This window comes from Chanodichthys erythropterus, chromosome 23, assembly GCF_024489055.1.
Source record: "Chanodichthys erythropterus isolate Z2021 chromosome 23, ASM2448905v1, whole genome shotgun sequence".
NCBI classification, from domain to species: Eukaryota; Metazoa; Chordata; class Actinopteri; order Cypriniformes; family Xenocyprididae; genus Chanodichthys; species Chanodichthys erythropterus.
Genome location: NC_090243.1, coordinates 7,948,464 through 7,963,479, shown reverse-complemented (window position 1 = coordinate 7,963,479; position 15,016 = coordinate 7,948,464). Strand labels below are relative to the sequence as shown.

At 38.2% G+C, this 15,016-nt stretch overlaps 1 protein-coding gene across 11 annotated transcripts in view; it reads left to right on the top strand.

Annotated features, from left to right (window-relative positions):
* atp8a2 (ATPase phospholipid transporting 8A2) overlaps positions 1 to 11,415 on the top strand; it is a 77,917-nt gene extending 66,502 nt beyond the window's left edge. For 7 of the 11 annotated variants that reach the window (XM_067378481.1, XM_067378476.1, XM_067378475.1 and 4 more), the window contains 6 exons: positions 1,269 to 1,357; positions 1,477 to 1,581; positions 4,929 to 5,020; positions 7,596 to 9,276; positions 10,953 to 11,059; positions 11,397 to 11,415. In XM_067378481.1, the coding sequence (XP_067234582.1) occupies positions 1,269 to 1,357; positions 1,477 to 1,581; positions 4,929 to 5,020; positions 7,596 to 7,690 (381 nt within the window). In that variant the 3' untranslated portion in view covers positions 7,691 to 9,276; positions 10,953 to 11,059; positions 11,397 to 11,415. Of the gene's footprint in view, positions 1 to 1,268; positions 1,358 to 1,476; positions 1,582 to 3,095; positions 3,281 to 4,928; positions 5,021 to 7,595; positions 9,396 to 10,952; positions 11,060 to 11,396 lie in introns of those variants that run through there. The other 4 variants (XM_067378482.1, XM_067378473.1, XM_067378474.1 and 1 more) reach the window with 4 other exon arrangements.
* Positions 11,416 to 15,016: the final 3,601 nt, after the last annotated feature.

Below are 15,016 nucleotides of genomic sequence, written 5' to 3'. Positions count from 1 at the left end.
AAAAAAAATATAATAACAAAAATATTTAAAAATGTATTAAATTAAATAAATTATATTTAATACAAATATTTGTTGTATATTAATAAAATGTTTAAAATATATTATATACTGTAATATATTAATAATTTTCTCCCCAAAAGTTTTGCAATTCTTTCTGGGATTGCAACATCTCTGGAAGCAGCATAATTGGAAAGCCCTAAAATGCTACCTAGGAAGTCGGATCGCTAGATTTTGGAACAAAGCTAGTGTGTGCATGCTGTGGGAGTGTGGAGCAGTCAGGGGTGGGATGGAGCTCTCTGAAGCCCTCCAGCCCATTAATTCGATTTGTGTCAGAAATCAGGAATGTGCTCAAGTATCACAGCAGCTGCTCTCAGAGAGGGAGAAAAAGATGGGACATCCCTCACTCTTTACCCTGCAGCGTTGACTTTTCTTTCCCCTCTGTCCAGCCGTTCATTTCTTAATCTCTCCATCTCTCCATGTAGGCCAAGCTGGGAGCACACATTATGCATGTTTTTCCAGTTCTATATATCAGTGTGTGTATTTTTGTGCGTCTGCTCGTCTGAGAATTCGGTAGGGTTGGTGTGGGGGTGTATGCGCAGCTGTCGCGAGGAGATGCCGTCTAATGGTTTTCGGAGTCTAGTAGATTCCGTCTGGGATATCAGCTGTGGAGGATCCTTAACAGTGGGATCACTTGATTGCACACCGTGAAGTTTCTCCAGCCTGTTGGATTAACATTAAAGGTTACTTCAGGGAAATATGGTCGAGCTGAAGATTTTTTTTAAATCGATCTGTGTTAATAAAAACAAATTAATCAACAAAACAAGCGGACATTTGGCTTTGTGTGTGTGTGTGTGTGTGTATTTTTTTATATATATATATATATATATATATATATATATATGTGTGTATATAATACATATTTTGTGTGTGCATATAATATTCGTAGACTGTTACTAAAAGGGTGTTTTTCAGACAGTTTTGAGCAATTAGTTTAAGTATTATTAGTCATTTATAAATTGTTCGTTGTAAGAAGTAGCTCATTAGGGTGGAAAAAGACACTTCTAATTTGGGCCATTAAACAGACAGCGGGGAAGGAGAGCAAACAGCAGGCGGCAACGGTAGGTAAATGGGTAATTAAACTCTCAAAGGTCAAAGGTGACAGTCAGTCAACAGCTGTTGCAAGGAGAGAGAAATCCAGCATTGATTGGGTGTTGCGATGTTTGCTGAGCATTGATTTCAAATTGATGATCTGTTTGTTTCTCTTTTAGGCTGGCAGGGTAATGCAGTGCTGGAGCTTCTGGCTGGGCCTGATACTGGTTCCAACAGCATGTTTACTCAAAGATGTGGCATGGAATGCGTAAGTAACATAAAACACACATGCACACATCAATGTATTTATGGAGAAAATACAATGTAATTTGGCAGTTTATTAGCCAGTTTCTTACCGTCTCGCTTTGTGTGCATGTCACCGTTCAGAGGACGACGCACAGTGAGGAAGACTTTGCTTGAGGAAGTGCAGGAACTGGAAGCTCGAGCTGTGGACCCAAGGGCAGCCGTCCTCAGAGATGCCAGCGGCCGCAGGTATGTCCCTGAAATATGCTTTGAAATAAATCAACCTATAAACTCAGATAAAAAAGCGTAGATTGATTTTCAAGATGTTTTAACATAAATGCAGGCAAATGCATAATTGTTCCATAAATCATAGGTTTTTCAAAACCTAGTGAGCTGACTCTCTGCCTACATAGGTAGTTGCCTGCAATGGCACCATACCAACTGCAATGGAACATCTTAAAGGGTTAGTTCACCCAAAAATGTCATTAATTATTCACCCTGATGTCGTTCCACACCTGTAAGACCTTCGTTCATCTTTGGAACACAAATTCCGAGAGGTTTTTTACCTCCCATAGAAGGGAATGATAGTACAGTCATTCAAGTTCCAGAAAAGTAGTAAAATAGACAATGTGACTACAGTCGTTCAACCTTAAAGGATTAGTCCACTTTCCAATAAAAAATTCCTGATAATTTACTCACCCCCATGTCATCCAAGATGTCCATGTCCTTCTTTCTTCAGTCGAAAAGAAATGAAGGTTTTTGATGAAAACATTCCAGGATTATTCTCCTTATAGTGGACTTCAATGGAGCCCAAACAGTTGAAGGTCAAAATTACAGTTTCAGTTCAGCTTCAAAAGGCTTTAAACGATACCAGACAAAGAATAAGGGTCTTATCTAGCGAAACGATCGGTCATTTTCTAAAAATTAAAAATTATATACGTTTTAACCACAGACGCTCCTCTTGAACTAGCTCTCTTCTTCTTCTTCTTCTTCTTCTTTGAACTAATTGTTATATACTTGCACTAGCATATTGTATGACAATTTAGTTCAAACTCTGACCTGTGGAGGGCAGTAATACACTTAGCAGTGTCTACACTGCTGGAATTCAAATAGAGAGGAAGAAGAAGAGAGCTAGTTCAAGGCGAGCGTCTGTGGTTAAAACGTATATAATTTAATCTTTTTTTAGAAAAAGACCGATCGTTTCGCTAGATAAGACCCTTATTCCTCGTCTGGGATCGTGTAGAACACTTTGAAGCTGCAGTGAAACTGTAATTTTGACCTTCAACCGTTTGGGCTCCATTGAAGTCCACTATAAGGAGAAAAATCCTGGAATATTTTCATCAAAAACCTTCATTTCTTTTCGAAAGAAGGACATGGACATCTTGGATGACATGAGGGTGATTAAATTATCAGGAAAAGTTTATTTGAAAGTGGACTAATCCTTTAATATTTTTAATACTTTAATACTTTTTGTGCGCAAAAACAAAACAAAAATGACAACTTTTTTAGTCTTTCTGCTACGCTATTTACATTAAGCACTTCCAGGTTCTACGTCAGAACACAGACTCATTATCTTTTTAAAACAGCCTTCACATCCAAATGTCTATGGAGGAAGCTCACTAGGTTTTAGAGCTGATTTATTGTGTTTATCATTTGTTTATTCCTTCATATTGTTGTTTTACTTAGTTTATGGATGTGTGTTTGGGAAAAAGACTGCATTTGCATTCACTGTGATCCTCTAACCCCTGCCTGAACACCCACAGGCCCAATGCTGAGGATTCATAGACTCATAGAGTCAAAGGCAGGCATGTACGCAGGTAGAACCAGCCTGCCTGAATGTGACCCTCTATTGGGATGTGCAGTGACCTCTGTTTGCACCTTCCCTGAGCTTTCCTTTCAGCGTCATCTTCATCTTATGACTTTTCATTTTCTCTTTCCATTTTACATTCTGCGATGTCAGGCGGCCATGAGCTGGTCAGGTTTGCATAGCTATAACCACTGGGTGTGTGTGTAGCTTCCTTATGATCGTAGCTCTGTGCATGTGTTTGTTTCCATGCTGTGTGTTTGTGGATTTGAGGCTGACTGAGTTACGCGTTTGCATGGATTTAACAGTTTTAGCCCAGAGATATTATGCTAGGTGTACAGCCCTATATGAGACAGGAACTTGGCAGACGGACATGTAGTCTCGTACAGTTTTTTGTAATACCTTTGAGTGTTTCGTGGTGTTTAGGCCACTAATTTATGGCCAGGGAGTTGACAGAATGGACTTCTAATCAGAGGGATGTTGGACGTAAGCCCTGTTTGGGTTTACCCCCTCATTCCCCCAGCGCAGAACACTTAACCTCATTTGTTTCAGTAAATATCCAGCTGTAAAAAGCATAATGGTTGTTAGTCATCCTGAATGAGTGTAGAAATCTGCTGAATGATTAAACCTCAGCTTGAATTCGGCATCGTTGGGCGGAGGCTGACACAATTCAAGAGTACGTCCTAAGCGTTTAGATTTGCAGCTCTGTTTACCCAAGAAGACCCCAGCTAGCACTGCCGGACAAAAGCGAGGTATTTTCCAAAGTATAAGCCAAGCCTGGACTCGTACTTGAGGGACAGCCTGAGGAAAATAAGTTATTGAAAATTTGATTAATCAAAACAACTGTCTGATATTCCAAGGATTGTCCACGTTCCAGAGAAACGACAGAGGAAGAAAGAGCTCCGGTTACAAGCGAGCCTATGCGTCATTCCATCCTTTTATTTCTTTATTTATCCATTCATCATCCCCATCTTTCAACCGGTCATCTGTTTTGCAGACATAGTTTTCATTGGCCAATGTTCTGGCGTATCCCATATACTGTTGTCGAATTTTTTTACAGAGCAGCCAAATGAATGCCACGTCCTTCCCAATGATAACAGTGCAAACGGTCCCCTTTGTAGCGCAATATGAGTTTGAGCTGTAACCTTGAGAAGTTTGGCCCTCATCCATAACAACTGGTTTTCGGATCACTCTTTCTTTTTGGATGAGGGGAAAGATCGCTTTCATCTGATTTACAGGGAAACATCAGACTGATTTGTTTAACATTGAACGTGTTTATCAAAAATGGGGTCAGGATTATTCGATTCGTCTTCATTTCAAAACTGGCCGCAAAATGGCATCAGATTCAGTTTCCAGAATTGAAATTTTGCCATTTAATTTAGCAACCAGAGACTTATTTTATTGGCTACATTAAATTTAGAATAAAGAGCTGTTGAATACTTCTCATATTGATCGTTTTTGTTTGAAGGATTGGAAAGCTTGAGGATTTAGTGCTGTGGAAATATTCAAAGAGATGTTTTTGGATCGCAGGTCTAAGTTTAATGTTGTTTATGAGTGCTTTGGGAAGCCATTTCTTAGAATCGTGCGAGTATGTGTGTGTAAATGTATGTTCTGCTCGAGTTAACATCATTAAGAGTATCTGGCGTTCGTCTTGATGGACACGCGCGTGGCAGAGTAGAGCACGGTGTTGTAGAAATGCATGTGATTTGACCTCTAGCTGTGATGTCTGTAGCTATCAGCCAGTAACTGCGCTGTGACTGGTGGCATAACCCGTCTGTCTCTTTCTGTCCAGTCTGAACGAGCGTGCCCACCTGCTGACACGGGTCTTCAGGAAAACGCCTTCCAGCGTGGGACGCTCAAACTCTGTGCAGCAGACAGTGTCACGTAAGTGCATGTTCCTTTTTTTTTTTTTTGAACACTCGTTGTTTTTTTTTTTAACACTTCACATCCACTGATATCTGCAGAACCTGTGTGTGCACTGCTAAAAAGACCAGTTTGGCTATGCTGGTGCTGGTCTAGCATGTGAACCGGCCTAGACATGCTGTTTTCCAGAAAAACCCACACCAGCATCCAAAACAATATATAGATGAGGACTTTTTGTATTCATTGAACTGTGGAAAGAAAGAAATATAGATTTTAGTCAGAGTAGGACTGCAATTAATGATTATTTTAATCTATCAGTTGACAGAGACAGTTATACCTGATGGGTTTCTTGTCTGAACTCTACACTATCCTATCTGAAAAAAAGCCAAAAAAAAAAAAAAATGGTTCTATTAAAAGTTTTATTTTCTAAATTTCATTAACAAACACATTTTCCACATAGTAACCAGTATTCTCCTTCAATGTGCAAATTGAAACCTAATAGAAAACACAAATAAACTACTGTCCAAAAGTTTTGGGTCTGTAAGATTTTTGATGTTTAATGTTTTTTAAAGAAGTCTCGAATGGGTTGTATTTTATGTGATCAAAAATACAGTTAAAACAGTAATATTGTTAAATATTATTACAATTTAAAGTAACAGTTTACTATTTTATTATATGTTAAAATGTAATAATATTGAATAATATGAATATTCAGCATCATTACTCCAGTCTTTAGTGTCCTTCAGAAATCATTCTAATGCTGATTTGGTGCTCCAGAAACATTTCTAATTATTATCATTGTTATAAACAGTTGTGCTGCTTAATATTCAGAGAAGTCTTCCTATTAATTTAATGCATTCTTGCTGAATAAAAGTAATATTATTATTATTATTATTTTAGTTACTGACCCCAAACTTCCAAACAGTATTGTAAATGTATGATAATAAAATTATAAAAATATAAATGTATGAATTTAAACTATTCTATACATATAAACACAGAAAAGGTTTAAAATATAAACATTACATTATACAACAAAATACAGCTGTTTGTCCTCAGTTATAAGGCTGTAAAATTGGCATTTTCTTTTAGCAGCTTTTTGATCTCCGACATTTTTAAATGCATTTTTCACCAAAACGTCTAAATTGACGTCACTGACAAAAACTTTCCACAGAGAGCTCATAGGCCCAGTTGAGAATTTAATTTTTTTTCATGATCAGTTTTATCTATTGGTCACTGCTGGCCTAATATTAAGGGTTAGTTCACCCAAAAATTTTATTTCTGTCATTAATTACTCGCCCTCATGTCGTTCCAGACCTTCTTTCATCTTCGGAACACAAATTAAGATATTTCTGATGAAATCTGTGAGCTTGCGGACCTCTGATAGACTGCAATGTTATTACCACTTTCAAGGCCCAGAGAGGTAGTAAAGATGAACACTGTTCACATAGTAAACACAGTGCAGCACTTCCGCGTTCTACGTCAGAACGCCAGCTCAGTATTGGCCAACGCTGTTCATGTGATCACCACGACTCATGCGCGTGATGCTGACGCAGGAGCCGGCCAATAATGAGCCGGTGTTCTGATGTTGAACCTGGAAGCGCTGCACTGTGTTTACTACATGAACTGCATAAGAGACAGTCATGGAAGAGAAGAAATTGTTGAATAAAGTCATTCTTTTTTTTTTTTTTGCGCACAAAAAGTATTCTCGTCGCTTCATAACATTAAGGTTGAACCACTGTAGTAGTGTTGTCAAAAGTACCGACTTCGGTACGTAGTCGGTACTGAAATTTTAAAAACGTGACGCTTTGAGCGCTGTTGAGTGGATTCGTAAACATCTCTGATTGGCCGTTGTTTTCACGGCTCATCGAATATGTCTGTGATAGGCTTCAATGATCAACGCTGTAAAAACGTTGTAAATAGTCATCAATTAATCTCTTCACTAAGCGCTTACACAGATACACACGGGAGCGTTTGAAAGCAGGCGTCTATCGCGGATCGGTCCACTGTTAGACGCCTGCTTTCAATCGCTCGCACTCCCACTTTCAAAACGCTTTCAAATTCAAACACTTCCGTGTGCTTTCAAATGCTCCCACGCGTTGATCGTTGTAGCCAATCACAGGCATATCCGATGAGCGCGTCAACACAATGGCCAATCAGAGATGTTTATGAATCCGCTCAACAGCGCTCAAAGCGTCACGTTTTTAAAATTTCAGTACCGATAGGCAACACTACAACACTACACTGTAGTCACATGGACTATTTTAACAATGTACCTTTCTGGGCCTTGAAAGTGGTAATAATGTTGCAGTCTGTCGGAGGTCAGAAAGTTCTTGGATTTCATAAAAAATATCTTAATTTGTGTTCCAAAGATGAACGAAGGTCTTACGGATTTGGAACGACATGAGTGTGAGTAATGAATGACAGAATTTATATTTTTGGATGAACTAACCCTTTTAGAACCAATGAAATACTGTAAGAAAAATAATTGTGATATATCATAATATCAGCGCATCTATACAGTATTGTGCTTTCACTAGCATGCATGTAAATCCCTATAATAAATCTAACAATTGGTTTTTCATTCTCCGAATAGATGGATATGCATTCTCCCAGGAGGAGCATGGCGTGGTGTCTCAGTCCCAGGTTGTCCGCTCCTACGACACCACCCGTCAGCGGCCCAGTATGTAGCTGTCTCCACAGCAACAGCTGGTAAAGACTTTAACGACACACCTGTGCTGGGTGATCTTGCTGTGGCCTTTAAGCTGAACTAAACTGAACTGGGCACAGCTAGCGCAACACTCGGCCGAGCTACATAACACACCACCTCCCAATGAGGCCGGAGGGAGTGGATTTACAGAAACAGAGGGCTGGGGTGGGCGGGCATATTCTCATACCGAAATGGCCAGTCGAAATGCACTACACATGAACGGACAGGTGAAAGGAGCCAAGTAGCATCCAGAAGCGGAAGCCAGAGACAATGGTGCCTGTATCATGAGTCACAAGACTTCTATATCATGTGGGTGCGTGTCTGCATCTGCACATTCGTTTATGTGAGCATATATATCGGGAAGGATGTGCGTATGGCTTGTCTGTTGCATTTGTGCTTATTCGTGTCAGTTCGGGGTGGCTGATGTGCTTCTTGGTGTGTCTGCATGTGTGTTTTTGTTGAGTCCTAGCGTCTGCGTCTCCAGAGATCGGAGTTTGGCGTATCCGTCAGCACCACAGCGATGCAAGAAGGGAGGGCACTGAAAAAACAAACACAAAACACCCACCCACATGCATACACACTTTGGAGGAATGCCCATTGCAGACCTGAGATGGGGGAGGTGTGGCTTACAGATGCAGCAGACACACGCATGCACCGTTACCCCTCCTTCCCATCCAGCGAGGCTGCCAAAACACACAGCGATTCCTCTGAGGCGGAACCCCCACCCTGCAGCATGGAGCTTCCCAGCTTACCACACACACACAAATACACCTCTCACTCTCTGTCTCACCTAATCTTCTGCTTAATGGCGGCCTCTGTATCTTAGAGCTCATGTTCTCTCCTTCTGTCTACCTCTCTCTTTTCTTCTCTCTCTCTTTCTCCAGATCAGCAATCTCCATGTCTCCTTGTTCTCTTGGTCTAGTTACCCTCTCATTCCCTCTCTGTTCCATTCGGTGGCCGCTGTGGATCACAGCTGTGGCTTTGCTTTGTCCGCTTTCACTCAACCTGTTGAGTTTCTGGACTATTTTGTCAAATAAACTGGACTTGTGACTCTGTGTCATTCCTTTTAAGGGTTGTTTTTGTCCTGTTTTGTCATCTTCTAGTATGAATGAGTCATTCTTATAGGGATAGTTCAGGCAAAAACATTAGCATTCTGTTTATTCTAGTTATTCTGGTAGGCTACTTCAGCTTATTTCAGTTAGTTGTCAAGTCAAGATCTCTAATTTCCGTTCAAGTTTAATGTATTCATGTTATATTTTAAATTTATTTCAATTAACAAAACTGAGCTTAAATAAATGAATGTTAAATAAATTAACACATTGTTGCCAAGTCCACGATTTTCCTGAGGAATTGGGCTCCTTTAACACTTGCCGTGGGTTGTTTCCAGTATTTTACCAAGGGAACCCTGCCAAAAATGTGGATTTTACCCCCAGGAGCAAGATTTTTACTGCGGTACCCCCCTGAATGCGATTGGGCTAGTTTTGAGTAGCAATTGCGCGGATTTTGTTGTGAAAATACGGCAACCCTGATGCTACCGCAACCTGGCATAATCCACCATATTTTTCAGGTAAGGGCTAGTGCGGCCATTTGTAATTTTAATATGTCTGACTTCCGGTGTCATTCGCTTCCAGTTATTTTTAGCTCGTAATGCTGTTAGCTATTTCTTGCCATGTTATTTTAAAGGGTTAGTTGACCCCAAAATGTCGTTCTACACATGCAAGACCTTCGTTCATCTTCGGAACACAAATTAAGATATTTTTGATGAAATCCGATGGCTTAGTAAGGCCTGCATTGCCAGCAGTAACGTTACTTCCTCTCTCAAGATCTGTAAAGGTACTAAAGACATATTTAAATCAGTTCATGTGAGTACTGTGGTTCAATCCTAGTATTATGAAACGACGAGAATATTTTTGTGCACCAAAAAAAAACAAAAAAAAAAACGACTTTTTAACAATGTCTAGTGATGGCCGATTTCAAAACACTGCTTCATGAAGCTTCAGAGCTTTACAAATCGAATCGAAGTGGTTCGGAGCGCCAAAGTCACGTGATTTCAGCAGTTTGGCGGTTTGACACGCGATCCGAATTCGACAAAAGATTCGAAGCAGTGTTTTGAAATCGGCCATCACTAGATATTGTTAAAAAGTCGTTATTTAGTTTTTTTGGCGCACAAAAAATATTATCGTTGCTTTATAATATTAAGATTGAACCACAGTACTCACATGAACTGATTTAAATATGTTTTTAGTACGTTACCTTTATGGATCTTGAGAGAGGAAGTAGGCTGGTCATGCAGGCCTCACAGAGCCATCGGATTTCATAAAAAAAAAATTGTGTTCCGAAGATGAATGAAGGTCTTACAGGTGTAGAACGACATGAGGGTGAGTAATTAATGACATTATTTTCATTTTTGGGTGAATTAACCCTTTACTGTATTATTTTAATTATAAACACGCTGGTTTTCACAGAAAACACTTTACTTCCGCATTGAAAAATAAAGTGGATATCTGACGCAAAGAAAGTTTCTGGACTAGACATTTTTCAGAATGACAGTGCTAACTAAATAATTAACGTTACATAATTTAACTTACGAATTTACTACATTCTTCAGGTTTTTAAGGGATTACCAAACGCAATGAATAGCAGCATACGTGAGAAAGTGTCAAAAGGGCTCCCGTGGCTCAGGAAGAGAGCTCGTTTTAAAATTACAGAGCTAAAATATGAGCTTCGAGTGATTTGATTCACTTATATGCTGGCTTAAAAGGTGAAAGCCAACATTCACTTGCGGGCTTATAGTAGAGTTTGATTTGTGCTCGCTCCGGCCGGGTTTGTTTGAAGCGCGCTTCAGAGCTGAGTCAGAGTTACATGTTCGGAAATGAGCTGAGGTGGAGTGTTATCTTAAGATTATAGACAGGAAAGAAAGGAGAGGACTAACACGTTTTACAACGTGTAGATCTTAAAGTTACCTTATTTAAACCCTGAATCATTAAATTTGGCAAAGAACGTAATGAGTGCTTTTAGTGTGTATGTGAAAGAAAATCTATGTGAAGGCTGAACTACTCAGATAGGCTTAAATAGATATATGTTTTGAGTTAATTATGGGAGTGACGACTAGATATTATTGAGAATAATACGAGTTCATTTAGGCTAAGTCGAAACTGTAAGGGTGTGTGTGACCCTGTAACCTCAATCAGTTCCATGATCCCTCATTGCTAGTAAGACCACACCCATGTCTCTGAATAACAGCCAGCTCTGTCCAGCTCCACTGCCTCCAATATGGGGAATCCATTCCTGTTCCACCTCAGCAAGAGCCACATGGATCCATTTCAACTCCGTCCAAGGACTCCCCGAACGTTAGTCTTACCCTAAAGTTTCCATATAAAATGCCAAGAACACAGACTTAACTAACAACAGCAATTATTGTTTTTTTTTTGTTTGCATATCATAGTTGAGAGTTGCAGTCATTGTCTGAGTGGAAAGTTTTACTATAGTGATTGTGCAGTTAAATGTGTTTAAAAACACCTGTGCATTCTAACAACATAAACGAGCTATTTGTGTTTTAGCACTTTCAAGTAATATTTCCTGTTGAATGTAATCAAATATTACTAAACACAACTGCCCTGTGGCCTTGTGTATAAAACTTTTGCATGTACAAAATTAAACTAATAAAGGCACAATTTTTGTTTTCAGATCGGTGAGGTCATGATGTGCAGTGATAGAGTAAGTTCTGATTCAGTTGTCATAATTTTTTAAATGTTGCAGATATTTGTATCTAATAAAAATGTCTTAAAGGGTTAGTTCACCCAAAAATGAAAATAATGAAATTTATTACCCTCATGTCATTCTACAACTGTAAGACCTGTTGGTTAATCTTCAGAACATAAATTAAGATATTTTTGATGAAATCCGATGGCTCAAGATCCATTAATGTACTAAAAACAAATTTAAATCAGTACATGTGAGTACAGTGGTTCCATATTAATATTATAAAGCAACAAGAATATTTTTCGTGCGCCAAAAAACAGCAACTAAATAACGACTTAGTGATTGCTGATTTCAAAACACTGCTTCATGATGCTTCGGAGCATTATGAATCAGCGTGTCGAATCAGCTGTTCGGAGCGCCAAAGTCACATGATTTCAGCAGTTTGGCGGTTTGACATGCGATCCAAATTATACGCTGACTCATAACGCTCCGAAGCTTCCTGAAGCAGTGTTTTGAAATCGGCCATCACTTTATAAGTCATTATTTTGTTTTTTTGTTGCACCAAAAATATTCTTGTCACTTTATAATATTAATATTGAACCACTGTACTCACATGAACTGTTTTTAGTACATTAATGGATGTTGAGAGAGGAAATGTCACTGCTGGCGAAGCAGGCCTCAAAGAGCTATTGGATTTCAACAAAAATATCTTAATTTGTGTTCCAATGAACAAAGGTCTTACGGGTGTGGAACGGCATGCGGGTGAGTAATAAATGACAGAATTTTCATTTTTGGGTGAACTAACCCTTTAATCTATCACACATTATCACACATAGTTTTGTTCAAGGTGTTTAAAACAAGTGTTTTAATAATGGTGGTTGTATATTATAAAATATCACATCATACATACAATATTTGTCATTTGAACAGTTTCCACTGTAGTAAGTAGATGATTTCCATCATTGCAGAACATGTAACATAAAGCCTGTTAACATTTCTCTGTTAACAGCCTATAAATGTTTTTTTGAACTGGCAGCACTTCATCTTTCAACAACTTGAAGAATCTGACCATTTTTGTTCATATTAATTGTATGTTGACAGCTGCCGTAACTTACTGTCATTCATCATTTTCTATTTTATCAGCAGTAACTCTCTCAGAGAAAACGCCTTTTATTAGTTACAATAGTACTTTGACTGTAAATTTTTTTTTTTTTTTGAAGGAAATTAATCAGCATATTAGAATGATTTCTTAAGGATCCTGTGACACTGAAGACTGGAGTAATGATGCTGAAAATTCAGCTTTGCCATCACAAGAATAATTTATATTTTAAAACATATTGTACATTTTAAATTGTAATAATAGTTCACAATATTACAGTTTTTTAATGTATTTTTGATCAAATTAATGCAGCATTGGTGACTTCTTTCAACAATATAAAAAAATAAAATCCTAGCGACCCCAAACTTTTGAACAATAGTGTATATGAATATAATTTATAGCTGTTCATGCCAATTGAGCATGGGTTCCAGTATCTATATCTATCCCAAGCATTTAAAAGAAATATGAACATGTGCATAGGGTTTTTTTTACCAAATGTCTTTCTGTATATGCAAACACTTAGCATGGAAACTATGCGAAGATTTATAGATGCAACCCCTGGTCTCGGTTTCATCATGAGTGTTGAGAGTGATGAAAGTCTGAGCACTTAAAGTCCATGTGTAACAGGAGCACTGTGGTTTAATTTAGCCATGGCAGTGGTGCAAACAGGCCCTGCATGTCTTCATTTGAGACGCCACATATACCGCTGACAGCAGCACTCAGCATCTCTAACAAACAACCCAGTGACACTTCACAGTCTCTAAAAATATTTATTATTATTAATATATTTTATATGTAAAAGACACATTGCATCCTGCTCTCAGAGAGAGAGAGAGGCACATTCAACCTCAAATACTCATTCAGTTTTACAAACACACTTGTATCGTACACAAAAATAGATCTGATGTGCATTTAATGTTGCCCACAGATACAGTTGAAAAAAAGACAAGGGTACATGGGGAAACCATCCTATGGCAAAATTTAAATGGATAGTTTAGGTAATTTACTCAGCATCATGTCATTCCAAACCTGTATGAATTTCTTTCATCTGAGGAATACAAAATATTTTCTAAAGAAAATCTGTTTTCACAAACTTTCATCAGTTCATTATAAGGGTGTTGCAGTACACAAAAATGAAGGTTCAGTAAGTACCTCGGTATTGAAGGTTCGGTACGGATTCGGTTCAGCAAGGGAGGAGTAAACTAAACATATAATTACTTTTTTTCTTTCATTAAACAGTGGTTTACTGAACAAATTGTGTCTGTCTTTAAATAAATTCAATTATAATTAAAATTTTTCTTAAGGATTAAAAAAATCTCTGTCTGCTAATGCTGTAAACTATATATAGGGAGCACTTTCTTGCATGTTACTATAATATTAAAGGTAAAAATTAACAATTGACATATTGTTTACAAGCTGTTTCATGGATGTCTTTCTGCGGTTGAAATTGAGCGATTACACAAGATACGTTTGAGTAAGTTGTATTGTATCTTTCAACATACCTTCAGATGTTCATTCAAGTTTTTTTCTGTGAGTGGTATTAAAGAGGAAGAGATGAGTGATCTGTCATGCCACATTAAAGTGCAACAAAATGGCATTTATTGTTTGAATTTCATGATAAAATGGACAGAATTTGATTGAGGAGACTTTTTTTCTTATCGAAGAAAAACAGAGCTTATTGGGATTATTGGTGGTTAAAGGTGCCGTAGAACGTGTTTTCAAAAGATGTAATATAAGTCTAAGGTGTCCCCTGAATGTGTCTGTGAAGTTTCAGCTCAAAATACCCCATAGATTTTTTTTTATTAATTTTTTTAACTGCCTATTTTGGGGCATCATTAAATATGTGCCGATTCAGGCTGCGGCCCCTTTAAATTCTCCTGCTCCCCGCCCACGGAGCTCGCGCTTGCCTTAAACAGCATAAACAAAGTTCACACAGCTAATATAACCCTCAAAATGGATCTTTACAAAGTGTTCATCATGCAGCATGTCTAATCACGTAGGTATAGTATTTATTTGGATGTTTATTTGATTCTGAATTAGTTTGATGGTGCTCCGTGGCTAAAGCTAACATTAAACACTGTTGGAGAGATTTATAAAGAATGAAGTTGTGTTTATGAATTATACAGACTGCAAGTGTTTAAAAAATGAAAATAGCGACAGCTCTTTTGTCTCTGTAAATACAGTAAGAAACGATGGTAACTTTAACCACATTAAACAGTACTATAGCAACATGCTAACGAAACATTTAGAAAGACAATTTACAAATATCACTAAAAATATCATGTAATCATGGATCATGTCAGTTACTATCGCTCCATCTGCCATTTTTCGCTATTGTTATTGCTTGCTTACCTAGTCTGATGATTCAGCTGTGCACAGATCCAGACGTTAATACTGCCTGCCCTTGTCTAATGCCTTGAACATGGGCTGGCATATGCAAATATTGGGGGCGTACATATTAATGATCCCGACTGTTATGTAACAGTCGGTGTTATGTTGAGATTCG